The sequence below is a fragment of the Urocitellus parryii genome, chromosome 5 (assembly GCF_045843805.1).
Source record: "Urocitellus parryii isolate mUroPar1 chromosome 5, mUroPar1.hap1, whole genome shotgun sequence".
In the NCBI taxonomy this organism is placed as follows: Eukaryota; Metazoa; Chordata; class Mammalia; order Rodentia; family Sciuridae; genus Urocitellus; species Urocitellus parryii.
Window position 1 is genome coordinate 117,937,461 of NC_135535.1, and position 27,572 is coordinate 117,965,032.

General features: G+C 39.5%; 1 protein-coding gene across 1 annotated transcript in view; it reads right to left on the reverse strand.

Moving 5' to 3' along the window:
- Ccdc77 (coiled-coil domain containing 77) overlaps positions 1 to 27,572 on the reverse strand; it is a 46,959-nt gene that overhangs the window by 17,141 nt on the left and 2,246 nt on the right. The window contains exons 2-4 of the mRNA XM_026410954.2: positions 15,360 to 15,413; positions 12,945 to 13,182; positions 1,237 to 1,379 (exon numbers count right to left, since the gene is read on the reverse strand). Of these exons, the coding sequence (XP_026266739.2) occupies positions 1,237 to 1,379; positions 12,945 to 13,182; positions 15,360 to 15,397 (419 nt within the window). The 5' untranslated portion in view covers positions 15,398 to 15,413. The remainder of the gene's footprint in view (positions 1 to 1,236; positions 1,380 to 12,944; positions 13,183 to 15,359; positions 15,414 to 27,572) is intronic.

The window sequence follows — 27,572 nt, forward strand, 5'->3', positions numbered from 1 at the left end:
TTACTCATATCCATTAAGATGGCAACTGTCAAAAATATTAGAAAATGGGGCTAGGGATGGGGCTGGAGCTCAGTGATAGAGTGCTTGCCTAGCATTATGTGAGGCACTGGATTCAAGCCTCAGCACCACATAAAAATCAAACAAACAAACAAACAAATAAATAAATAAAATAAAAATATTGTGTATATCTATAACTAAAAATATCAGAAAATATTGCCAGGCATGGTTTCACATGCCTATAATCCTAGCAATTCAGGAGGCTGAGGCTGGAGGATGGCAAGTTCAAAGTAAGCCTCAACAACTGAGTGAAGCCCTAAGCAACTTAGCAAGATCCTATCTCAAAATTAAAAAAAAAAGGGAGGGGGCATTGGGGAATTGGGGATGTGGCTCAGTGGTTAAGAACCCCTAGGTTCAATCCCTGGTACCAAAAAACAAAACAAGACAAATATTAACAAATGTAGGCAAGGATGTAAAGAAATTAGAACCCATGTGTATTATTAGTAGGAATGTAAACTGGCATAGCCACTATGGAGAACAGAATGGCAGTTCCTCAAAAAATGTAAAACCAAATAATTCTGTAATGCCATTTCTGGATATATACCCATAAGCACTGAAAGCAGGGTCTTGAAGAATTGCTAAGTTGCTAAGACTGGCTTTGAACTTGTGATTCTTCTGTCTCAGCCTCCCCAGCCACTAGGATCATAACAGGTGTGTGCCACCATGCCCTGCTTGAAATGGTAAATTTTATCGGGGGTGGGGAGGAGAGAAGTAGAGGATGCCATAGTGCACTGCTTAAATGTACCTTTTAGAATCAAGATAACCATCTCCCAGGAGCCAGCTCCTTCTCAAGAACTGTGCTTGGGAGAAGGGGGCTGCTTCTCCCAAGTTTATGCCCTCTCCTTAAGGCAACCTGAATTCAATGACTGGTCAATATGGAGATATAAAAGTCTGAATCCTCTGCCTCTGAAAGGCCACCCTAGCCTTAGAGCTCCCTGTTGGGATGGCTTTTTTATCAATATATCACAGTTCAAATTCTCTCATAGATAGTATATGTCAAAATATCTGCTAAGAGATATTACTCCTGAGAATCTCCCCAATAACTGGTCTGCAGGCAAATCTCCATCTCAGTTTGTTTCCTAAGGAATATAACCTAAGAGAATAATTGCAGATACATTTATCATTTTAAATGTAATTTAGAGTTACAACTCCAACAATTCCCCTTAAGCTACTTGGTACCTGATTCTTAGTCGGTCATTTTCAGAGTACAGGCGTAAAACATGTTCCCGTTCTTGGAAGAGACAGATCTGCATATCACTCAGAGCTTTCTGCAATTCAGCAATCTCTTCATCCTTCTGCTGTAAATCCCATTCAAGTCTATGCTGTAAAAAAGGAAAGAAAACAACAAATAATAAGGTAATCAGAAAGATATTGGGTCTAAAAGAAGTTATTACTTTTTTTTTGGGGGGGTACTGGGGACTGAACCCAGGGTTACTTTACCACTGAGCTACAACATCAGCAATTTTGTTTTAGAACTAAGTTACTAAAGTTCTTGCTAACTTGGGGGCTGGTTTTGAACTTGTGATCCTCCTGTCTTAGCTTCCTGAGTCACTCAGGATTATAGACATCACTACCACAGCTCACTTAAGATGGTTCTTTTTGAATAAAAATCTAATTTTATTGAACACAGAATAGATGGACTTTCAAATTAATTATTTTTGCTTTTTGATTATTGCTTTTCCAAGTCATGATGATCTCTGGTAAAACTTACCAAATGGATTTCTGTTTCTTTAACAGCAACAAAAAAGATCAGGTACTAACAAAACCATCTTATGAGACAGTGTTTAATAAATATATTTAATTTATTTATTTTTACAGTGCCGGGGAATTAAACTCAGGGCCTTATGCATACTAATTCTCTACCATTTAAGTATATCCCTAGTCCTAAGCATATTTTATTTATATAAATCTTCTAGTAGGAAATAGAGAATTTGTTCTTTTACTTAGAAGAAGGATACATGAATAGTTATCAAATTGATCTGTATAGCTTACCTACATTTCCATACTAGAAATGTTCCAAAAAGAACTTAAAATGTTACAATTCTTTTTTTTTCAATGATGGGGATCAAACCCAGGGCCTACTATACACAAAGAATGCATCCTACCACTGAGCTAAACCCCACTCCTTAAAGTGTCAATGTCTCTCATGACATGCTTTTGTCTTGATTCTGCCTACGCTTTATTAATGATTCCATATCATAACCTCCGTCTTCATAAATTTTCTTTAGAACACTTATCAATCTCTCTTTTGGGGCTACTCATAGTTCTTTAGAACACTCATCAATCTCTCTTTAGGGTCTGCATCAGTTTCACAGGAGGGTTTTTTTTACTCTCTTCAAAATGAGGCAGGAAGTCCTACCAAGTGTTTTGTGTATGTTTTGTTTCTACATGATAACTACATCAGCTGGGTGTAATCCCCAGCAACTAGTGAGGCTGAGGCAGGAGGATCCCAAGGTTAAGACCAGCCTCAGCAAAGCAAGAATCTGTCTCAAATTTTTCAAAAAGGGAGTTGGGGCTGGGGCTGTAGCTCAGTGGCAAAGTGCCTGCCTACCATGTGTGAGGTACTGGGTTCAATCCTTAGCACCACATAAAAATAAATAAAATAAAGGCATTCTGTCCATCTACCATTACAAAAAACAAAAAAATAAAAAATAAAATAAACATTAAAAAAAGGGGGGTTGGGGATGTGGCTCAATGGTTAAGAACCCTGGGTTCAAACTCCAGTACCAAATAAATAAATAGGTCTGGAGATACAGTTCAGTGGTAAAGTGCCCCTGAGATCAATCCCCAGTAACAAAACAACAAAACAAAAACTATATCAAGTCTTGCCCTCCAGAGAAATGGATTTCAAGAGGTTGCTTACAATCATGGACTAACTTTTCCCATTTAGACTCTTTTTAAAGTTTTTCTTGGTACTAGGGAGTGAACCCAGAAGTGCTCAACCACTGAGTTACATCCCTGGTCCAAATTGCTGAGGCTGGCTTTGAATTTGCAGGATTACAGGCATGTGCCACCATACCAGCTCCCATTTAGACTTTTTTTTTTCAATTTTTTTATTAGTTGCTCAAAACATTACAATGATCTTGACATATTATACATTTGATTCAAATGGGGTGTGAATTCTTATTTTTCCATGTGTACAGATTGCAGTATCACATTGGTTATACAGCCACGTTTATACATACAGCCATACTAGTGTCTACTGCATTCTGCTACCCTTCCTATCCCCCTCCCTTCCCCTCCCCTCCCATCACCTCTCACTACCCTCTCTTCTGTGACACTTTTTTCTCTCTTTTTTCTTCCCCCTCACACCATCTTATATGTAATTTTGCATAACAATGAGGGTCTCCTTCCATCTTCCTTGCGATTCCCCTTCTCTCTCCCATTCCCACGCACCTCTCGGCCCTATTTAATGGTAATCTTCTTCTCATGCTCTTCCTCCCTGCTCTTTTTTGAGTCGCCCCCTCCCTTATATCAAAGAAGACATTCGGCATTTCCTTCTTAGGGATTGGCTAGCTCACTCAGCATAATCTGCTCTAATGCCATCCATTTCCCTGCAAATGTCTTGATTTTGTTATTTTTTAGTGCTGAGTAATATTCCATTGTGTATAAATGCCACATTTTTTTTTTATCCATTCATCTATTGAAGGGCATCTGGTTTGATTCCACAGTCTAGCTATTGTGAATTGTGCTGCTATGAACACTGATGTAGCTGTGTCCCTGTAGCATGCTCTTTTAAGGTCTTTTGGATATAGACTGAAAACGGGAATAGCTGGTCAAAAGGTGGTTCCATTCCCAGCTTTCCAAGAAATCTCCATACTGCTTTCCAAATTGGCTACACCAATTTGCAGTCCCACCAGCAATGTACAAGTGTACCCTTTTCCCCACATCCTCGCCAGTACTTATTATTGTTTGACTTCATAATGGCTGCCATTCTTACTGGAGTGAGATGGTATCTTAGAGTGGTTTTAATTTGCATTTCTCTGATTGCTAGAGATGGTGAGCATTTTTTCGTATATTTGTTGATTGATTGTATATCCTCCTCTGAGAAGTGTCTGTTCAGATCCTTGGCCCATTTGTTGATTGGGTTATTTGTTTTCTTGTTGTTTAATTTTTTGAGTTCTTTGTATACTCTGGATATTAGGGCTCTATCTGAAGTGTCAGGGGTAAATATTTGTTCCCAGGATGTAGGCTCCCTATTTACCTCTCTTATTGTTTCTCCTGCGGACAGAAAGCTTTTTAGTTTAAGTATGTCCCATTTGTTGATTCTTTTTTTTTCTTTCTCTTTGAGAGAGAGAGAGAGAGAGAGAGAGAGAGAGAGAATTTTTTTAATATTTATTTTTTAGTTTTCGGTGGACATAACATCTTTGTTTGTATGTGGTGCTGAGGATCGAACCTGGGCCACATGCATGCCAGGCGAGCACGCTACCGCTTGAGCCACATTCCCAGCCCCTTGATTCTTGATTTTAACTCTTGTGCTATAGATGTCCTATTAAGAAATTTGGAGCCCGACCCCATGAGATGGAGATAAGAGCCAACTTTTTCTTCTATAAGACGCAGTTTCTGGTTTGATCCCTAGCTCCTTGATCCATTTTGAGTTAACTTTTGTGCATGGTGAGAGAAAAGGATTCAGTTTCATTTTGTTGCATATGGATTTCCAGCTCTCCCAGCACCATTTGTTGAAGATGCTATCCTTTCTCCATTGCATGCTTTTAGGACCTTTGTTTAATATAAGGTATTTGTAATTTTGTGGATTGGTCTGTGTCCTCTATTCTGTACCATTGGTCTACCTACCTGTTTTGGTACCATGTTGTTTTTGTTTCTATTGCTCTGTAGTATAGTTTAAAATCTGGTATCGCTATACCGCCAGTTTCACTCTTCCTGCTTAGAATTGCTTTTGCTAATCTAGGAATGCCGTTGGGATTTTGATTGACATTGCATTAAACCTATAGAGTACTTTTGGTAATATGGCCATTTTAATGATGTTAGTTCTGCCTATCCACGAACAAGGTATATCTTTCCATCTTCTAAGGTCTTCTTCTATTTCTCTCTTTGGTGTTTTGTAGTTTTCTTTGTATAGTTCTTTCACCTCTTTTGTTAGGTTAATTCCCAAGTATTTTTTTTTTTGAGGATATTGTGAATGGGATGGTTGTTCTCATTTCCATTTCAGAGATTTGTCACTGATAATAGGAACAACTTTGATTTATGTGTGTTGATTTTATATCCTGCCACTTTGCTAAATTCATTTACTAGCTCTAGAAGTTTCTTGGTAGAACCATTTGGGTCTGCTAGGTATAGGATCATGTCATCCGCAAATAGTGCTAATTTAAGTTCTTCTTTTCCTATCTTTATGCCTTTAATTTGTTTCGTCTAATTGCTCTGGCTAGTGTTTCGAGAACTATGTTGAATAGAAGTGGTGAGAGAGGGCATCCCTGTCTTGTTCCAGATTTTAGGGGGAATGCCTTCAATTTTTCTCCGTTTAGAATGATGCTAGCCTGAGGCTTAGCATAAATAGCTTTTACAATGTTGAGGTATATTCCCATTATCCCTAGTTTTTCTAGCGTTTTGAACATAAAGGGATGCTGTACTTTGTCGAATGCTTTTTCTGCATCTATTGAGATGATCATATGGTTCTTATCTTTAAGTCTATTGATGTGGTGAATAACATTTATTGATTTCCATATATTGAACCAGCCTTGCATCCCAGGGATGAATCCTACTTGATCATGATGCACAATCTTTTTAATATGCTTTTGTATCTGATTTGCCAGAATTTTATTGAGGATTTTTGCATCTAAGTTCATTAGAGATACTGGTCTGTGGTTTTCTTTCTTTGAAGTGTCTTTGTCTGGTTTAATAATCAGGGTGATGTTGGCCTTGTAGAATGAATATGGAAGTGCTCCTTCTTTTTCAATTTCCTGAAACAGCTTGAAAAGTATTAGTATTAGTTCTTCTTTAAAGGTTTTGTAAAACTCTGCTGTATACACATCCAGTCCTGGGCTTTTCTTGGTTGGTAGTCGGTAGTCTTTTGATGGCTTCTTCTATTTCCTCAATTGATATTGGTCTGTTTAAGTTGTGTATATCCTCCTGACTCAATCTGAGCAGATCATATGACTTAAGAAATTTATCGATGTCTTCACTATCTTCTATTTTATTGGAGTATAAGGTTTCATTATCTTCTGTATTTCTGTAGTGTCTGTTGTGATATTGCCTTTTTAATCCCATATGCTAGTAATCTGAGTTCTCTCCTTCTCTTCTTTAGCATGGCTAAGGGTCTGTCGATCTTATTTATTTTTTCAAAGAACCAACTTTTAGTTTTGTCAATTTTGTCTATTGTTTCTTTTGTTTCGATTTCATCTCTGATTTTAATTATTTCTTGCATTCTACTACTTTTGCTGTTGTTTTGCTCTTCTTTTTCTAGGGTTTTGAGATGAAGTGTGAGATCATTTATTTGTTGGTTTTTTCTTTTTTTGAGGAACGAACTCCAAGCAATGAATTTTCCTCTTAGAACTGCTTTCATTGTGTCCCATACATTCTGATATGTCGTGTCTGTTTTCATTTATCTCTAAGAATAAATTTCCTCCTTGATGTCTTCTGTAACCCACTGATCATTCAGTAACATATTGTTCATTCTCTAAGTGATATAGGGATTGTCCTTCCTTCTTTTATCGTTAATTTTCAGTTTCATTCCATTATGATCAGATAAGATGCATGGTATTATCTCTACTCCTTTATAATTTCTAAGAGTTGCCCTGTGACATAATATATGGTCAATTTTTGAGAAGGATCCATGTGCTGCTGAGAAAAAAGTGTAACCGCTTGATGTTGGGTGGTATATTCTACATATGTCAATTAAGTCTAAGTTATTAATTGTATTATTGATTTCTATAGTTTCTTTATTCAACTTTTGTTTGGAAGATTTGTCCATAATTATTGTATTGTGGTCTATTTGACTCTTGAACTTGAGAAGAGTTTGTTAGATGAACATAGTTGCACCACTGTTTGGTGCACATATATTAATGATTGTTATGTCTTGTTGGTGTATGGTTGCCTTGAGCAGTATGTAGCGTCCTTCTTTATCCCTTTTGATTAACTTTGGCTTGATGTCTATTTTATTTGATATGAGTATGGACACTACTGCTTGCTTCCGAGGCCCATGTGAGTGGTATGATTTTCCCCAACCCTTCACCTTCAGTCTATATATGTCTTTTCCTATCAGATGAGTCTCCTGTAGGCAGCATATTGTTGGATTTTTTTTTATCTATTCTACTAGCCTATGTCTCTCTCTCTTTTTTTTTAATATTTATTTTTTAGTTCTCGGCGGACACAACATCTTTGTTGGTATGTGGTGCTGAGGATCGAACCCGGACCGCATGCATGCCAGGCGAGCGCGCTACCGCTTGAGCCACATCCCCAGCCCCTAGCCTATGTCTCTTGACTGGTGAGTTTAAGCCATTAACATTTAGGGTTACTATTGAGATATGGTTTGTACTTCCATCCATATTTGTTTATCTTTGTTACTCAACATTTGTTTTTCCTCTTTGATTAGTTTTTCCTTTACTGTACTACCTCCCACTGTTGGTTTTCATTGTTATTTTTCATTTCTTCTTCATGCAATGTTTTGCCAAGGATGTTTTGAAGCGCCGGATTTCTAGCTGCAAATTCTTTGAACTTTTGTTTATCGTGGAAGGTTTTAATTTCATCTTCAATCGTGAAGCTTTATTTCGCTGGATACACGATTCTTGGATGGAATCCATTTTCTTTCAGCGTTTGAAATATGTTGTTTCAGGATCTTCTAGCTTTCAGAGTCTGTGTTGAGAGATCAGCCATTAACCTGATTGGTTTACCCCTAAATGTAATCTGCTTCCTTTCTCTTGTAGCTTTTAAAATTCTCTATTTATTCTCTATGTTAGGCATCTTCATTATAATGTGTCTTGGTGTGGATCTCTTGTGATTTTGCACATTCAGCATCCTGTAGGCTTCTAGGATTTGGGAGTCTGTTTCATTCTTCAAGTCTGGGAAGTTTTCTAGTATTATTTCATTGAACAGATTGCTCATTCCTTTGGTTTGGACCTCTATACCTTCCTGTATCCCAATAACTCTTAAGTTTGGTCTCTTTATGTTATCCCATATTTCTTGGATGTTCTGCTCATGGTTTCTTAACAGTCTCGCTGAACTGTCTATGTTCTTTTCAAGTTGAAATACTTTGTCTTCGTTGTCTGATGTTCTATCTTCTAAGTGTTCTACTCTGCTGGTAATACTCTCATTTGAGTTTTTATTTGGTTTATTGTTTCCTTCATTTCCAGAATTTCTGTTTTTTTTTTTTTTTTTTAAATATATCCTCTATCTCCCTGTAGAGTTGATCTTTTGCTTCTTGGATTTGTTTATGTAATTCATTGTCAAAGTGATCTTCCATTGTCTAATTTTGATGTCTAATGTCTTCCTTGAGACTCCAGATCATCTGTAGCATGTATATACTGAACTCTTTATCTGACATTCCATCTGCTGCAGATATTACCTCTTCTAATGTTGAATTGACCTGCATTGTTTGTGGTCCTTTCTTTTCTTATCTTTTTATACTACTCACGTTTCTTTCCAGCTTTGTGAAACTGTTGTGTTATTGATTTTCCCCCTATATATTTATATTGCTTTTGTATAGTTCCAAAGTCTCTCTTTTGTGGAGGAAAGACAATGTTAACAGTTCCCAATACCAATAGTACATCACCTAAGCACAGGTTTTCATTATTAATACAATTATAGATAGCCTCTATGTCTACCGATGTTGGCTTCAATTATCATTTAAAAAATATAGTCATTAGTTTTATAAAAGGCATACCATTTCTGGTAGCATGAAAAAAACTGAATTTCAGGTGTAGGATGCTATGTTTAGGGGGAAAAGAGTGAGGGTATGGGGTTAATCTAACTTAGCAACTTTGGAGAGCTCTAACCAATAGATGGGTAATTTATAGAGGAATGTATAGATTCAAACTCCTATCTGTATTTAGATACCTACTTATAGTTAGTAATATTTAGGGGGTTGAAAGTGGGATAGAGGGAGTAAGAAGGAAAGAAAAAAAATAACAAGGAAAGAAAGAGAAAAAAGAGAGAGGGAAAAAGAAAAAAAAAATTAAAAATAAGTCTTTCAGAACTCTTATTTTTTTTTCTTCCAGTAGGTGGCGTTGCCTATTCCTAGCTTGAGTCTCTGCGTTCAGGGTGGTGGAGGTAGCAAGTGTGAGAGGACTTGAGCTTCCACCTGTAGCCTCTCTACTTTTAGTCTCTGAGATGGAAACCAGGTGCCTGATCCATGGCAGAACTGAGCTGGTAGGCACGCCCACCGGTTGATGGGTTTTAAGGGTTGGTGGGATTTTCCAAGATGAGTTCCATCTGTTTTTCTCGCGTGTTTGATGAGGTGGGGGGTGTTGGGAGACCTTATGTTTGTTCAGAGCTCGGTCTGGTGTCCTGCAAGCCAAGCTTCTGCGTTTTGTGCCTCCTCCGGTCTGCACCCCCATGCCCCACGCCAGCCCCTCCTCCTGGTTGGACGGACGGGCCGCTGGGCCCCTCCTCCGGGTTGGGTCTTCTGCCTGCTGGGTGGGCAGATGGGCGGATGGGCCCCCTCTCGCCTCCAGGCCAGGTGTCTGCCTACCACGCTGGCGGGCGGGCGGGGCGGATCCCATTTAGATTGTTTACCAAAAGATCAAATGATCTCTGTGAAATATATCAGCTCATTCTCAGTGCAGATTTGCTTCAGTTATGGTAATGTAGATTTTCAGAAACATATCTGCCTGATCGCATTCACAAGTAACTGATCTTCACTATACATCCTGTTATAATGGAAGCAACCATGGCTGACTTTTCCTTGCCAAGGGATTCTGCTAGCTAGGTGTAGTGAAACACATCTGTGATCCTAGTGACTCAGGAGACTGAGGCAAGAGGATCCCAAGTTCAAGACTAGCCTCAGCAACTTAGTGAGGCCCTAAGCAACTTAGTGAGACCCTGTTTCAAAATAAAAAATACAAAGACCTGGGATATAGATCAGTGGTAAAGGACACCTGGATTCAAAGCCTCCCACCCATGGCCAAAAAAAAAAGACATTTTGCTTTTTCTGTGATTTCTACTGCATCATGTTCTTGATTCTGTCTGTCTTGTATTTTCCAGCTCTTAGGGCATCATGTTTCTCTAACCTTTTCCCACAACATAGTCATCTCTTCTGTAACTTCCTGTAACTCTTCCAAAACTGAGGACATGGTTGATCTGTCAGGGCATGCTAGATATAACCATGCAAGGGAGGAAATAGAAAATGCTCACCACCCCCATGGAGCACACACCCAACCCTAAGTCATACTGTGGCCTGCTTATGGCATTTGGCTCAATTCTGACTATTTAAAAAAAAATCTAGCATTATAAATATATATGTATTTGATAAAAGTGACAGTTATGTGCCCCTCCCACACACACCAAAAAAGTCTCACATGTTTGGATAACTATAGTATTTCACACTGCTATAGTGAAAAGCATGGTGCAGGTTGGAGAGGCTGAGATACTGGCAAGAATATTATAATATATAGCTCAATTGAACTATGAGGGTCTCAACTACTATTCTGGCAATAGTAATGGAGATGTGGGAATGGATTAAGTAATATTTTAGAAGCAGAATTCACAGAACTTGATCAAGTGGGGCTGAGCAGAACTGTAGGCAATGAAACCATTTACTAAGAATCAAAATGAAGAAAAAGTTAAGGGATAAGGTATGGAGAGAGGGGAAATATATGGTATATATGTATGGGGGATGGGTAGTATACAAAAAGGAAAGTCAGTTCAGATATGGATATATTCACTTGGGCTCAGGAGAAAATTGAGTTAGGTTAATTATCTGGGTATCATCACTATAGTAGCATAATGCATGGATTAAATAGGATCACATATAGTAGGAAATTTGACATTTAAGACTAAGGAAGAGGAGTTGTTGATAGAGACTGAAAAAACAAAACAAAACAAAGCAAAACAAAACCTGATCAGAGAGGCTAGGTAGCAACCAAGAAGGAAAAATGACAGAAATCAAGACAGGAAGGGAATTTTAGGAAAGGATAGGTCAATAATGACAAATGTTGCAAAGTCAAAAAGAGAAGAGTTTGGCAAATAGGTAGCTGGAGAACACAGAAAGAAAAATTTGAGTGGACTTGTGAGGACAGAGATGAAGATGCAGTGAAGGAGTCACTGAGAGGAAAAGTGAAAATACTCTAAGTGTTGTTGGGAAAAGACAGCCATCTAGATAAAAAGAGTAGCCAGAGGGGAAAGCACAAGTCAAGAAGGGCTTTTTTTTTTTTCCCCTTTTGGGTTGGGAAAGACTTGAGTATGTTTATATACTGAGGAGAAAAAGTTCATGTTAAGCAAACTTGAATAGGTAAAGATGCTTATTCCTGAAGAATAAGGCATGGGGTTAGGGATATGGTTCAGTGGTTAGAGCAGTTGCCCAGCATATGTGAGGTCCTGAACTTAATCCCCAGCACTGCAACAACAGAAAAGGCAAGACAGAATTAGATGTCTTTAGCTATGTAGACGGGCAAGAAGGTAGTTCATGTATGAAAATTAGTATTCCTCCAGGAACTAGAAAGTAAATTACCTGTTGGGGGAAGAAGGCTAAGACAAGTTGTGGGCTACTGGAGACTGGTAAAGGTATAGCACAGATGTGAGGGAGAGGAGAAAGAGAGAGATGAGTAAGATAACTTCTGTATGATGATTGAGGTACAGCTGAATTTGTTTACCATCAACTCATTCTGTAATGCTGAGTGAGCTTTCTAGAACAATGGTTCTCAATCAGGAGGGATTCTGCACATATACCTTCACCTCCACTCCCCAACCCCTGCCCCAGAAATATTTGGCAATGTCTGGAGACATCCTTTTTTTCCTTTCCCTACAGACTTTGGGATTGAACTCAAGGCCTCACACATGCTAGGCAAACATTTTACCACTGTGCTACATCCCTAACCCTTTTTATAATTTTATTATTATTATTTGGTACTAAGGATTGAATCCAGGGGCACTTTAATCACAGAGCCACATTCCCAGCCCTTTTAAATATTTTATTTAGAGACAGGGTCTCACTAAGTTGCTTAGGGCCTCACTAAATTGCTGAGGCTGGCTTTGAATTCAACAATCCTCCTGCCTTAGTCTCCCAAGCTGCTGGGATTACAGGCATGTGCCCAGTTGTCCTTTTTTATTTTTTATTTTGAGACAGCTTTTGTTAAGTTACCCAGGCTGGTCTCAAACTTGCAATCCTCTGGCCTCATCCTTGCAAGTCGCTGGGGTCACAGGCATGTACCACCACATGTGGCTATAGACATTCTTGATTGTCACAACTAAGGAAATTATGCTACTGATATCTAGTGGATAGAAGCCAGGGAACACACTAAATATCCTACTGGACAAAGAACAGGACAAAGAAATATCCAGGCCAGATGTCAGTAATGCCAAAGTTGAGAAATCCTGCTCCAGGAGAATAGGTTGCAGAGAAATGGATTAAGGTGCAGTTGGGTTTCACTATGCAGGTGGAGCAAAAGAATAATCGCACAATTGTAGGTGGTACAGTTACTATGGAAATAATGCATGACAAGATTTAGGTTAGAAAAGAAGGACATGTCAGAAGCTGATATGCAGCACTTAGACAAAAACTGAAAAGTTAAGAAAACTATGGAGGGCACAAGGTTCTCCAAGCACTTAAAAAAAAAAAAAAAAAAAGCACCAGCAGCTATAGAATGAACAAAAAAGTTAAAGAGTAGTCAGAGTAGTCAAATGTAAAGGCTCCAGCCACCCTCCCACCTCAGTCATCCAAGTAACTAGGTACAGGTCTGCACCACCACATGAAGATATTATCTCTCTCTCTTTTTTACCTGTCCTTCACAGGCTTCTTTGTAGAACTCCAGCTTCTTCAATAGGTCCTCATGTTCTTCATCACAATCAGCCATCTTCTTTTGATAATATTCCAGAAGCTCCTGAGAAGGGCACAGGACAGCCAGACGATCTCTGATTGAAGGCAAGGGAGTAGACTCCACTGAATCGGCCATTCTACTCCTCCTGGTGGGACCATTGATACCAGAAGCAACACTGTGTTTGGAGGCAATTGTTGGTCTATGAAATTAGAAAGGATGTATTTGTTAAATTCTCTAAACACTTATAAAGTCTTATAATATTTAAATAAAAGGGGACTTGTGTTCTAAAAGTGCTTACAATTAAGGTTTTTATATATATATTGAAAGTGGTTAGTGAATAAACTTATAAATGTCTTCTAAGTGTCAATGGTTTAAAGCTAAATTCAAAAGATGTTAAAGACTATAAAGAGGGCTGGGGTTATGGCTCAGTGGTACAGAGCTTGCCTGGCATGTGTGAGGCCCTGGGTTCGATCCTCAGCACCACATATAAAAAAATAAAAGATCCATTGACAACTAAATATATATATATTTATAAAAAAATCACTTAAAAAATGGGATATAAAATTAGAAAAACACCTAATGACCAGGTGCAGTGGTGCATGCCTATAATCTCAGTGGCTTGGGAAGCTGAGGCACGAGGACTGCAAGTTCAAAACCAGCCTCAACAACTTATAGAGGCCCTAAGCAACTTAACAAGGGCCTGTTTCAAAAATAAAGAATAAAGCGGTCTGGGGATATAGATTCAGTGGTTAAGCAGCCCTGAGTTCAATCCTTGGTACAAAAAAAAAAAAAAAAAAAAAAGAAAGAAAGACCACCTAGTAACAATTAGAAATTTATCAAGATATTTGGACACGATGGTACATCCCTGTAGTCTCAAGAGACTCAGGAGGCTGAGGTAGGAGGATCACAAATTTGAGGTCAGCCTCAGCAACTTGGCGAAGCCCTAAGCAACTCAGTGAGACCCCTGTCTCAAATAAAAATAAAAAGAGACTGGGATGTAGGTCAGTTGTACAGCACCCTGGCATTCAATTCCAGTACCACTGCCCACCAAAAGATTCATCAAGACATACAGCAACAGGAACAACCACATAGATCCTAAACTCTAGCCTGAGCCTGAGCCAGGTATAGTGGTACTTGCTTGTAATCCCAACAGCTTGGGAGGATGAGGCAGGAGGATCTCAAGTTTGAGACCAGTCTCAGCAACTTAGCAAAGCCCTAAGCATCTTAGTGAGACTGTTTCAAAATAAAAAAGAAAAAGGGCTGATGTGGCTTTGTAGTTAAGCATCCCAGGGTTCAATCACCGGCACCAAAAATAAAACCAAAAACCAAAACCAAAAAACAAAAAAACCACTCACAAAAAATAACTAAACTAGCATCTGAGACTTGAATTGTGCAGATTAGGAATAGATAATATCAATGTCCAGGAAGTTTTTGTTTATTTGTTTTTAGCAAACAAGAGACTTAAGCTATACAATGAAAGTTAGAAAACAAATGATACAGAAGAAAAACACTCATTTGAAAATCAATCCAATTTGATTGTCTGTAATTTACAACAAAACAAAGTGCACATCAGAGTGAATAAACTTTATACCAGAAGCCTACAGTTATATAGTTAATGAAATGTCATTAATATACATGTTCACATCTAAGTAAGCAAGCACATACAGTAGACATTGACATTTATTCTTGGCTGGGGGTGTAAGTGTAGCTTAGTGGTAAAGACATGCACCTGAGTCTCTGGATTCAATCCTTCTTAACAAAAAAACAAACAAAAAACACTCAACTTCATGAACAAAATACCTAATATCTTCTCAACCACTGAAGTTTTGGGGGGCTAGAGTTATAGCTCAATGGCAGACACAGCATATATTTGGTAAGCACAAGGCCTTGAGTTAGATCCACAAAAGGAGTTGGGGGACTTGAAACAGAAATACTATTTTACTTAATGTTTCATATCTTCAAAGGTGGTTGCCTAATAACAACTCCCGGAAATAGGTTAATTGAACTAAAGGGTACTCCTGAGATTCAGCAGATGGGAGCTATCACACCAAGATGACGATGATGTGGCATATAGCAAATTGGTAGCAGAACCAGAATTAGAAGTTCCATGTTTATATACTGGTTGTTCCCTGTCATCCAGGATCTACTAGCAATGTGCCTAGCTCTCTCACACTAAATGAGTCCTGGTATTACCAGATAAAAGGGTTTTAAATCTAAATTCTGAACAAAATAGTAAAATAAGATCTATAATATAGCTCAAACTGAAATTTAGGAAGTACATTTCCCAAACCTTCTAGGTCCTATACTAACTTGGATTAAGGCTAAGGAAGTCTTGAATTCTTATTTTAACAATTCAAAAATAAGTAAATATCTTACTTTCTGCAGACAGGGCTGTGTGTCGGGGTAAAGTTCATGCTGTCTTATTCACACCTATGAAATACACAAAAATTCATGATTAGAAGACATTAAGAATACTATAGGATATGGAGGTTGGTCCTCTCTCCAACATTATATTTGCCTCCTAAAGAGAATGTGATGCTTTTAAATGTAGTATTCTTTAAAGTAATTCCAACTCCTAAAATTTCATGCATTTTGAAGTATCATAAAGTATTCTTCCTTATTAGTATTTTCAAATAAAATCAGAATGATATTGAATATTTGGGAGATAGCAAGAAGTCTCCTCGCCAGGCATGGAGGCACATACCTGTAATCCACGCTACTCAGGAGGCTAAGACAAGCTTGAAGCTAGTATGGGCAATTTAGGAAGACCCTGTCTCAAAATAAAAAGGATGTAGCTCAGAGGTAGAGTGCCCCTGGATTCAATCCCCAGTACTGGGGAAAAGAAACAAAACACAAAGTCTCCTTACTATCAATGTTACTGGCAGTAGTGGAAAACAAAAAACCTACAATCCTCTCACTGAAATTACATAAGGGAGATGCAGAAAAGTTTTCTTTCTTTTTTCTGGTGACACTGGGGATCAAACCAAGGCCCTCACACATACTAGGTAAGTGCTGTACCAGTGAACTACTTTTCCAGCCCTTTTTATTTTTTATTTAGAGGCAGGGTCTCACTGAGTTGCTTAGGGCTTTGCTAAATTGTTGAGGCAGTCTTCAAACTTGTGATACTCCTGCCTCAGTCTCCTAAACTACTGGGATTACAGGTACATGCCACTATGCCTGGCTTGTAGTGTATTCAACACAGTAGTTCTAGAGATTCTTTAAAGTACAAGTCAAAAAACAAAACCCCATCAGGCACAGTGGTATACCCCTGTATTCCCAGCTGCTTGGGAGGCTGAAGCAGAAGGATTACAAATTCAAAGCCAGCCTCAGCATTTTACTGAGACCCTATCTCAAAATAAAAAATAAAAAAGGGCTATAATATAGCTCAGTGGTAAAGCATCCTTGTATTCAATCTCTAGTACCATGAAAAAATAAATAAATAAAAAGAAATGATTAATTAATTTCCTTTAAACACATCTCTTTCCACCAACATCTCCAAATTGGGTTGATTTGCCTCCTGTCAAAAAATAATCCAGGAAAACCAGGCATGGTGGTGCATACTTGTAATCCCAGTGGCTTGGCAGGCTGAGGCAAGAGGATCTCGAGTTCAAAGCCAGCCTCAGGAAAAGCGAGGCGCTAAGCAGCCCAGTGAGACCCTGTCTCTAAATAAAATATAAGGTAGGGCTGGGGATGTGGCTCACTGTCAAGTGCCCCTATGTTCAATCCCTGGTACCCCCACCCCTCAAAAAATCCAGAAAATAAAAAGTTATTGAATTGGTATGGTAGGATTATGGGAGATATCTTTTGTATGTATGTATGTATTTACTGGTACTAGAGAACCCAGGGGCACTTAATCACCGAGCCACCCCAACCCTTTTTATTTTGAATACAGGGTCTTGCTAAGAAGTTGCTTATTTGAAAGCGTTGAACACCTTTTCTAAAAATATGGCTTTGTTATTGCAAGGATGGGCCCTGAAATCAGACTTAGAGTTTTTTTTAGTTGTTGTTGTGGTGCTGGTGATTGAATCCAGGGCCCTAGTGCATTTGCAGCAAGCACTCTACCAACAGAGCTATATACCGAGACCCCAAACTTAGGTTTGAGTGAAAGCTTTGCCCCTTATTAGTTATGTATCGGAGGCATGTGATCATCTCTAAACCTCATCTGCATCTCACAGGTAGGGTAAGGATTAAATGAAAGAGCAAGTAAATGGGTTAAGCACCATGTTTGACACATGAGAACTCAAAGCAGCCTACTATTACTGAAAATTTTACTCCCTTGCTTCAAATAGTTCTGTCTTTAAGTGTTTTTTTTTTTTTTTTTTTAACCATTTCTCCATCCATTTCTTGAAGGACATCATTATTCCTACTGCTTTTTTCTCTATCATCTAAAATCTGACTTGGTCCAGGACGCAGGTACATATCTATAATCCCAGCTACTCTGGAGGCCAAGGAAGATTGCAAGTTCAAGGCAGGCCTCAACATCTTAGTAAGACCCTGTCTCAAAGTAAAATTAATAAAGGGCTGTGGGTGTAGCTCAGTAGTAGAGCACTTGTCTAACATATACAAGGTCCTGGATGTAATTCCCAGTAGAGCTTAAAAATTTTTTTTTTTTTTAATTTTTTAAACAAGGGCTGGGGACGTGGCTCAGAGTTAGAATGTCCCTGTGTTCAATCCCCAGACTGAAAAATAAATATATAAATCTGACTTGGCAAATAATTCACAACTATCTGTTGAATATGAATAAATGACATCTCTTTCAAACTCCTGATCAGAATTCTCAATTATGTTCTGGAGATTTTCACCTATATTTCCCATTAGAGCTTAAAAAAAAGAACTAAAAGCAGAAATCACTCAGCTCATATTTCCCAAACCTTTTCCACCCAATCATGCCCCTTCTGACTTTCCCATTAGTTACTAATTCAGCATTTCCAAACAACCTGGGTTTGGCAATTTAAATTCATCACTTGATTATTTTTCTTTCTTTCTTTTTTTGAGAAGGGGTCTTGCAATGTTGCTTAAACCAATCACAAACTTTTGGGCTCAAGCAATTCTCCTAAGTACTTGTCAGTACCTGGGACTGTAGGTTCATGCTACTTCACATAGTCATTACTTATCTTGAACCTCCCATAGAACCATATGAAAATTTTGTATATTTTTCTGGGCAACTGGAGAGGCTGAGGCAGGAGGATCACAAGTTCAAAGCCAGCCTCAGAAATTTAGCCAGGCCCTAAACAACTTAGTGAAATCTTGTCTCAAAAAAAAAAAAAAAAAAAAAAAAAGGGATGGGAATGTGGCTCAGTGGTTAAGTGCCCTTGGGTTCAATCCCTGTGTACAAAGAAAAAAGAAAATTTTGTATATTTTATCTTTACAATGACCATGCTAAGTCAGACCATCAGGATATTCTTTTTTTCATTCCAGTGCTGTGTACTGAACCCAGGGGCTTTTTGCCACATCCCCAGTCCTATTTTGTATTTTATTTACTGACAGGGTCTCATTGAGTTGCTTAGCGACTTGCTTTTGCTGAGGCTGGCTGACTTGCCACCAATCCTGGCTATTTAATACTTTTTTTTAGTTGTAGATGGACACAGTACCTTTATTAATTTTTATATGGTGCTAAGGATTGAACCTAGGGCCTCACATGTGGTAGACAAGTGCCTACCACTGAGCCAAAACCCCAACCCTCTTTTTATTTTGAGACAGGGTCTCACTAAATTGCCCAGGCTGGCCTTTTGATCCTCCTGCCTCAGCCTCCTGAGTTGCTAAGTGCACCACTTCACCTGATTAGAATCTCAAAACATTCTTACCAGGACCACTACAACAGTTTAACTGTTCTACCCACCCCTGTATAGGTCCTCTGAACCTTTTTTTTTTTTTTTTTTTTTTGTACTTGGTACAGGGGATTGAACCCAGGTGTAGTCTACCACTATGCTCCATTTCCATCCCTTTTTATTTTTTGAGACACGGTCTCACTAAGTTGCTTAGGGTCTTACTAAGTTGTGGAGGGTAGCCTCGAACTTAAGATCATCCTGGAAAATTCATTTTAAATACTATCTACTCATTCTTTTCTGACTTTCTCCATCCAGAATGTTCTAACTGCAAAATAAATTAACTTGAAATTCTTAAAAACAAACAACAAAAACAAACAAACAAACAAACCCAAACAAACACTGGAGGGCTGTGGCTCAGCGGTAGACTGTTTGCCTAGCACGTGCAAGGCGCTGGGGTTCGATCCTCAGCGCCACATAAAAATAAGTAAAATAAAGGTATTGTGTTCAACTACAACTGAAATCTTAAAAAAAAAAAATCACCGGAGTTTTTGTATATGTATCTTTTATTATTTGCAGTGCTGGGGATCCAACCAGGGCCTCGCGCACTCTAACACTACACCCCCCAACCCGAAACTTACTATTTTATTTACACCCACCACAACTCTGTTAGGTAGTTTTACTTTTCCTTATTTTGCAAATGAGGAGACAGATTTGGACTAGCATGGGGTGAGGGAATACAGGAACCCATCTCCGGTACGTTCAAATCAAAATTCCTTTTTCACTTCATCCCGTCCTTGACCCTCCTGCCGCAGCTCCCCAGGGCGGCCGAGCCACGGGTCTCTCCTTTGCAGATACTAACTTTGCTTTTCCGGCCCCCAGCTCGTCTGAGTATCCCCAGGTTCCAGGATTCTGTTCGTCCCTTCCGCACTGCTTCCACAGTTAACTTCTTCCTCACTGGGTCTTCTTCTCAAAGCCTCCTATCTAAACCCCCTTCCTCCTAAACCCGAAACCCCCAGACTCACCACACACTAAGCCGGCGCGTGGGAACTCAACTGAAAAACAAAAGTCAAAATCAGCGGAGCCACTGAGCGTTCAAGAATCCGTCCAATCACCCGCGAGTTTACACGACCCTTTGGATTGCGCACCAATAAGAAGGCTGGTCCCACGCAGAAGCACAGCTCATCCCGTCTGGCCTCTCACCGCGCCAAAGTCGCCGGGAAATGTAGTGTGGCTTCTGCGCGTAGCCCTAGGCCAGGAGTCTGTAGCGCCCCCATACAGCAATTCCCTGTCACAAAACACTAGTTCTGGAAGCTATGGGTTTAAGCTTCTATTGTTGTTCGGAGGATTGAACCCAAGGCATTTAAACATTGAGCTACAGCCTCAGTCCTTTTTATTTCGTCGTGGTGGTGGTTGGAGGGCAGGGGGCATTAATGGTCTCACTAAATTACCTGGGGCCTTGCTAAATTCCTGAGCTAGCCTGGAGCTTGCGATTTTCCTGCCTCAGCCTCCCAGGTCACGAGGAGTACAGGTGCGCGTGCCTCCGGCTCCGGTTTAAACTTTCGTCCAACAACTTTGCTCTTATGAAGAATGTTGCATAAATGCCATGCATAATCATGGAATTGCTTACAGGAAAAAGCCATCATGTCTTGTTACTATGGTGTAATTAACAAGCTTGTCTCAAGAATGTGAAGAGTAAAAAAAGTTTCTCAGGGCTAGTGTTGTGGTTCAGTGGTAGCGCTCTTGCCTAGCCTGTGTGAGGCACGGGGTTCGATTCTCAGCACCGCACATAAATAAGTAAGTAAACTTTTAAAAATATCTTCTTAAAAAGTTTCTCCTTCAATAACCTGGTAGCATAGAGCCAGGATAGGACCTAGAGTTCAATTTCTCCACTCAGGGCATTATATATTTAAATGTTATGTTACTGTTTGTCTGATAGCAGATATTGCTTCTTTTACAAAATGAATATGTGGGGCTGGAGTGGTGGCTTAGAGGTGGAGTGCTCGCATAGGATGCATGAGGTGCTGGGTTTGATCCTTCGCGCCACATAAAAACAAACTAATGTATCCACCTAAAACTAAAGATACATACATAAATAAATATATTAAAAAATAAAAAAGAATATGCTGTTTAGGAACATTGCAGCTGTTTCCTTTCCTCTCTCTCTCTCTCTCTCTCTCTCTCTCTCTCTCTCTCTATATATATATATATATATATATATATATGGTTGTAGATGAACTTTTATTTTTATGTGGTACTAAGAATCCAATCCATGTTATGCAAGTGCTCTACCACTGATCCACAACCCCAGCTCCTCTTTTTTAAAAATAATTTTATTTGCTTATTTGTATTTGGTGCTAAGGATCAAACCCAGTCCCTCACACAGCTCTGCCACTGAGCTACAGTCCCAGCCCATTGCTTCCTCTTCTTGAGAGTTGTGGGAAATGGACTTAAGTCATGTAAGTTCAAAACTCAATTATGGTCTCTCTTTTTTTTTTTTTTTTTTTCCAGGAGAGTCAGAAAGAGGAATAGGGGAAAGACAGTTTAATCCCAGACTTAACAGTTATGACTATGGAAAGGCTGAGACTTCACTGGTATAAGTCCTAAGGATATCTAAATGGCACTTGCCATCTTCTCCTCCCAACCCTGTTTCTCACCACCCCTCTTGTAATTTTCTCTGTTAGTAACCCAGGATCTTGTGTATGCTAACACTTGGTAGGCCTTGCTAAGCTCTATCACTGAGCTACATGCTCAGCCCAAAAAAGTGCTTTTTTCAGTGCTATGGATCAAACACATAATAGACTAATGTTCCACAATGGAGCTACACCCCCAGTTCCAAAAAGGCAATTTTTTTCCTTTTTTCAGTACTGGGATTGAACCCAGGGGAGCTCTGCCAGTGAGCTCCATCCCCAATCCATTTCATTTTTGAGACAGGGTCTTTAAGCCTCTCCAGTCACTGGTATTACATGTGGGCTCCAATGCACCAGCTCAAAAGATTTTTTTTTAAAGCACAATTCTCTGCATACTCCTAATCATAGATACCATGGAATACAGAATGAAGTCCAGGTAATAATGTGGTATTCAAAGACTGCCACAATTGGACCCTGCTTGTCTCTATTATAAATTACTGACTACATTTACTGAACATAACATGCATTTTTCAGCTTTTGGTCACATTCTTCTTTTGATCTGGGTTAGTCCTTTCCATAAATCTTCACCCATAAAGTTCCTACCAAGGCCAACTCAAATATCATCACTTACATAACATTGATTTATTTCCCTAATTGGAAGAATCCCTTATGATCCAATATTCATTTAGCAATCTAGCCCAGAACTCCAGGGCTTAAGCCATCTTTCTGCTTCCCAAGTAGCTGGGACTATAGAAACATACAATTGTACCCAGCTAAAATAATGTATACTTACTTGCTTGTGCTTATTGTTTCCCTCACTACTAGAATGTGAGCTCTGCAAGAATAGATATTTGATCCTTTTTTTTTGTTCACTATCATATATCCATCATTTTGAAGAGTACCTAACACATAGCAGATGCTCAATAAACGCTGAATGTTTAACTCCTCCCTACATGTGTACTGACCCCCTAATAGATTGCTTTTCTTCCATTCTATATCTAAGTTAATGCATCACGCATGCCTAAAATCCAAGTAGCTTGGGAGGCTGAGATAGGAGGATCCAGCCTTAGCAATTTAGCGAGGCCATAAGCAACTCGGTGAGACCCTGTCTCTAAATAAAAATTTAAAAAGGGATGGGGGACTGGGGCTGGGACTCAGTGGTGGAGCACTTGCCTAGCATGCATGAGGCACTGAGTTTTATTCTCAGCATCACATATAAATAAATAAAAGGTCCTTCAACAACTTAAAAAAAAATTAAAAGGCTGGGGATGTGGCTCAGCGGGTTCAATTCCAGTACCAAACAAAGCAAAAAACATAGGGTCATTTTCAATCTATCCCTTTCTCTCAATCAATCAAAAGAAGATTGAGCCAGGTATGGTGGCGTTCGCCTGAATTCCCAGAGGCTTGGGAAGCTGAGGCAGGAGAATTATGAGTTCAAAGCCAGCCTCTGCAACTTAGTGAGGTCCTAAACAATCTAGGGAGGTCTTGTCTCAAAACAAAAAAAGGGCTGGGGATGTGGCTCAGTCATTGAGTGCCTCTAGGTTCAATCCCTGGTTTCATTTCATATAAAATGAATTGAAAAATAAAAGTCCAGATGCAGTGGCATACACCTGTAATCCCAGTGGTTTGGGAGGCTAGACAGAAAGATTGTGAGTTCAAAGCCAGCCTCAGCAATGGTGAGGCACTAAGCAACTCAGTGAGACCCTGTCTCTAAATAAACTACAAAATAGGGCTGAGGATGGGGCTCAATGGTTGAGTGCCCCTGGGATTCAATCCATAGTACCTGCCCTGCCTACAAAAAATGCATCTCAAAAGTACTGTATATGTATTCCTACTTTTTATTTTGTAGTACAAATAACAATTATTTTCTGTTTTCTGAACACTGAATATGAGTTCAAAACAATATCTATCCTCAAACCCATGTTGACAACAAACAACACAGATTGAAAGTGAAATCCAGGGCTGAAAATGTAGCTCAGTGGTACCACTTGACTAGCATGAGTGAGGCCCTGCATTTGGTTCCCAGCAGCACAAAAAATAAATCAAAGAGAAAAAGAAAAAAAGAGTTGTTCAAACATTGGACTGGGTGAGCACTCAATAAGAATGTTTGCTAGGCATGGTGGCACCCCCCCCCCACAGCCCTTCCCTTCTTCCACTCTGCCCTGTCCAATCCAGTGAAACTGCCCCCACTTTGGTTTTTTGGAATTGGCTTATTTCACTTAGCATGACAGTCTTCAGTTCTATCCATTTACCAACAAATGCCATAGTTTCATTTTTCTTTATGGCCGAGTAATAAAAACCCTAAATGTTAACTGAATTCTTGAAGTGAATAAATTCAATCAGATCATCAGATACAGAATAAAACTATCATTATTTTGGCCTAAGTAAAGTTGAGAGGATTTTTTAAAATTTGTTCATTGTGTGTCTGTATGCATACTTGGTTGTGGGGCAGAGAAGCTACATGGCCAGCACTAGAGTTTATTAATTATACTGATTTCTTGCAATGTTAAATTCATAGGACTAAGGGAACTCAGTCATAAAAGCCTGTGCTTGGCATGCTTGAGGTCCTGAGTTCCATTCCCAGGACTGCAAAAAATAAAGTGTACAAAAGAACCAACTTAAAAAACAAACAAACAAACATTGTGTGTGTGTGTGTGTTCTGGGAACTGTAGCATTTAAAAAGAACTACTTGTGTATATATACCACTTTTTTTTTTATCCATTCATCTATTGAAGGGCATCTAGGTTGGTTCCACAGTTTAGAATTGTGCTGTACAAACATTGATGTGACCGTGTCCCTGTAGTATGCTGTTTTTAAGTCCTTTGGATATAGACTGAGGAGAAGGATACACAATGGAATATTACTCAGCAACAAAAGAGAATTAAATCATGCATTTGCAGGTAAATGGATGGAGTTAGAGAAGATAATGCTAAGGGAAGTTACCCAATCCCAAAAACCCAAATGCTGAATGTTTTCTCTGATATAAGGAGGCTGATTCATCATGGGGTAGGGAGTGGGAGCATGGGAGGAATAGATGACCTATAGGCAGAGGGATGGAAGAGAAAGGGAGGAGACATGGGGTTATTAATGATGGTGGAATGTGATGATCATTATTATCCAAAGTACATGTATGAAGACATGAATTGATGTGAATAAACTTTGTATACAGCCAGAGATATGAAAAATGTGCTCTATAAGTATAATAAGAATTGTAATGCATTCTGCTGTCATTAAAAAAACAGTATTGAAGATGATAATGTTGATTGTGAGAATAAAAATAGACTGTGGGCATGTACCAACTACGCCCATCTTATATTTTAATTTAATGTTTGGCAAAACAACAAAAAAAATTTTTGGTACCAGGGATTGGACCTGGGGGTGCTTAACTCCAGCCCCTTTTATTTTTTGAGATAGGTCTTGGTAATTTGCTTAGGGCTTTCTAAATTGCTGAAGCTGGCTTTGAACTTCTGATCCTACTGGCTCAGCCTCCAGAATAACTGGGATTATAGGCTTGCACCACTGTTCCTGGCAAAACAAATTATTTCATTAACTCTTTTTTTTAAACTTTTTTTTATGAGAGAGAGAATTTTAATATTTATTTATTAGTTTTTGGCGGACACAACATCTTTGTATGTGGTGCTGAGGATCGAACCCGGGCCGCACGCATGCCAGGCAAGCGCGCTACCGCTTGAGCCACCTCCCCAGCCCCTCATTAACTCTTTGGATGAAATCCAGAGGCACTTACTTACCACTGAGCCACATCCCCACCTGGTTTTGTTTTATTTTGAGACAAGTTCTTGCTAAGTTGCTTAGGGCCTCCTTAAATTGCTGGGTTTGATTTTGAATTTGCCATCCTCCTGCCTCAACCTCCCAAACCACTGGGATTACAAGTGTGCACCATCACACCTGGCTCATTGACTCTTTTTAGTTAGAATTTCATTGCCTCCCCGCCTACTTTTTTTTCAGTACTGGGGGGTTGAACCCAGGGGTGCTCTACTTCTGCCACCATGGAGTTCCAGCCCCAGACTCTTTGTTTTCTCCCCAAAGAGAGTTTTTGTTTGTTTTTAAGGAAAGTAGATACATATTCAAGGGAGAACAGTGGAGAGAGAGAGAGAGAGAGAGAGAGAGAGAGAGAGAGAGAGAGAGAGACAGACAACACACACACATACACACACACACAAACACACACACACACACACACCATGGTTTGGGGTAAAGTAAGGAATATACATTCAAGGGAGAATGTGGACAAGCTCTAGAGGGAGACAAGAGCCCAGCCCTTTTAAGTTTTTGAGACAGGATCATGTTAAATTGCTAAGAGTGGCTGGCCTCAATTTGCAATTCTCCTTCCTCAGCCTTCCAGTCTCTGGAATTACATAAGTGTGCCACCTCATTGGCCATTTCTTCCTTTTTTTTAATTAAAATTTTTTTTTTAGTTGTAGATGGACAGAATGCCTTTGTTTATTTTTTTATGTGGTGCTAAGGGTCGAACCCAGTGCCTCAGACATGCTAGGCAAGTGCTCTGCCACTGAGCTATAGCCCTAGCCTCAGCATTTCTCCTTTTTTTTGGAATCGTGTGGTTTTCCAGATTTAAGTAGTAGAAAACCTAAGGCTTCTGTAAGTCATTATAATTGTATACAATGAGTCATGCTTTCCTGTGTCCACATCCCTTTGCAATGTGATTCTGTCACTTTCCATCAAGAAATGCAGTCTAGGCTGAAGATGTAGCTTACTGGGTAGAGAGCTTGCCTAGTCTACACAAGGTACTAGATTTGATTTCCAGTACAGGGGGGGCGGGAAAGAAAAATAATAAATAAAATACAATGAAGTCTATTTCACTATGCTCCTTTTCTGATACTGGGATTGAACCCAGGGGAGGTTTACCACTGAGTTAAATCCTTGGTTCTTTTTTTTTTTTTTTTTTTTTTTTTTTGAGAGAGAGTTTTTAATATTTATTTTTTTAGTTCTCCACGGACACAACATCTTTGTTGGTATGTGGTGCTGAGGATCGAACCCGGGCCGCACGCATGCCAGACCAGCGCGCTACCGCCTGAGCCACATCCCCAGCCCAAATCCTTGGTTCTTTTTTATTTTAAATTTTGAGACATGGTCTTGCTAAATTGTTGAGGCTGGACTGGAATTTGGGATCTTCCTGCCTCTGCTTCCTGAGTCACTGGGATTATAGGCATGCATCATGTGCCCAGCTATTTTCCCACCTTTCTGATTCTGGGCCTTTCTTTTGACATGCTTTGACCAACAGAATTTGAGAGAGTGTTTGATACATTTTGGAGTCTAGACCTTAGGCTTTTGCTTCCAGTCTTATCCTATTGGAATGCTAAGACCACCATGCTGTGAAAAAGCCCAGTTTACTATTTTAAAATTAGAAACCAGGGCTGGGGATATGGCTCAAGCGGTGGCACGCTCGCCTGGCATGCGTGCGGCTCGGGTTCGATCCTCAGCACCACATACAAACAAAGATGTTGTGTCCGCCGAAAACTAAAAATATTAAAATTCTCTCTCTTTAAGAAACCATGTGAACCAAAGTTTCCCAGCCAACAACTAGTACCAATTGCTAGACATATGAGAACATTTTGCACTCTCCCACCCTAATTGTGTATTAGCTTCTTCTGGAAAATAAACCAGTAGGATATGAGATTTCTCTTTAAGGAATTGGCTTACAAGATTATAGAGGCTGGCAAGTCCAAAATCTGCAGGGAAGGCTGGCAGGCTGGAGACCAAGAAAAAGCTGATGCTGCAGTTGAGGTCCAAAACAAATGGCAACATTCCTTATTGCTCAGGGGTCAGTATTTTGTTCTATTCAGGTCTTCAATTGATTGGATGAAGCTCACTTGCTTCATAGAGGGCAATCTGCTTTATTCAGAGGTCTCTAATTTAAATGTTAATTTCATCCCCAAATGCCCTATCACAAACACCCAGAATGCCACCCCTGCCTTCCTGGGGATTGAATTCAGGGGAATTGGACCACTGAGCCACATCTCCAGCCTTATTATTTTTTAATTTAGAGACACTGGTCTCACTAAGTTGCTTAGTTCCTTGTTTTTGCTGAGGCTGGCTTTGAACTCACAATCCTCCTGTTTCAGCCTCTATAGCTGCTGGGAAACTTTGGTTCACATGTGCCACCGCACCCAGCACAAACATCCAGAATGTTTGACCACATATCTGGCCACTGTGGG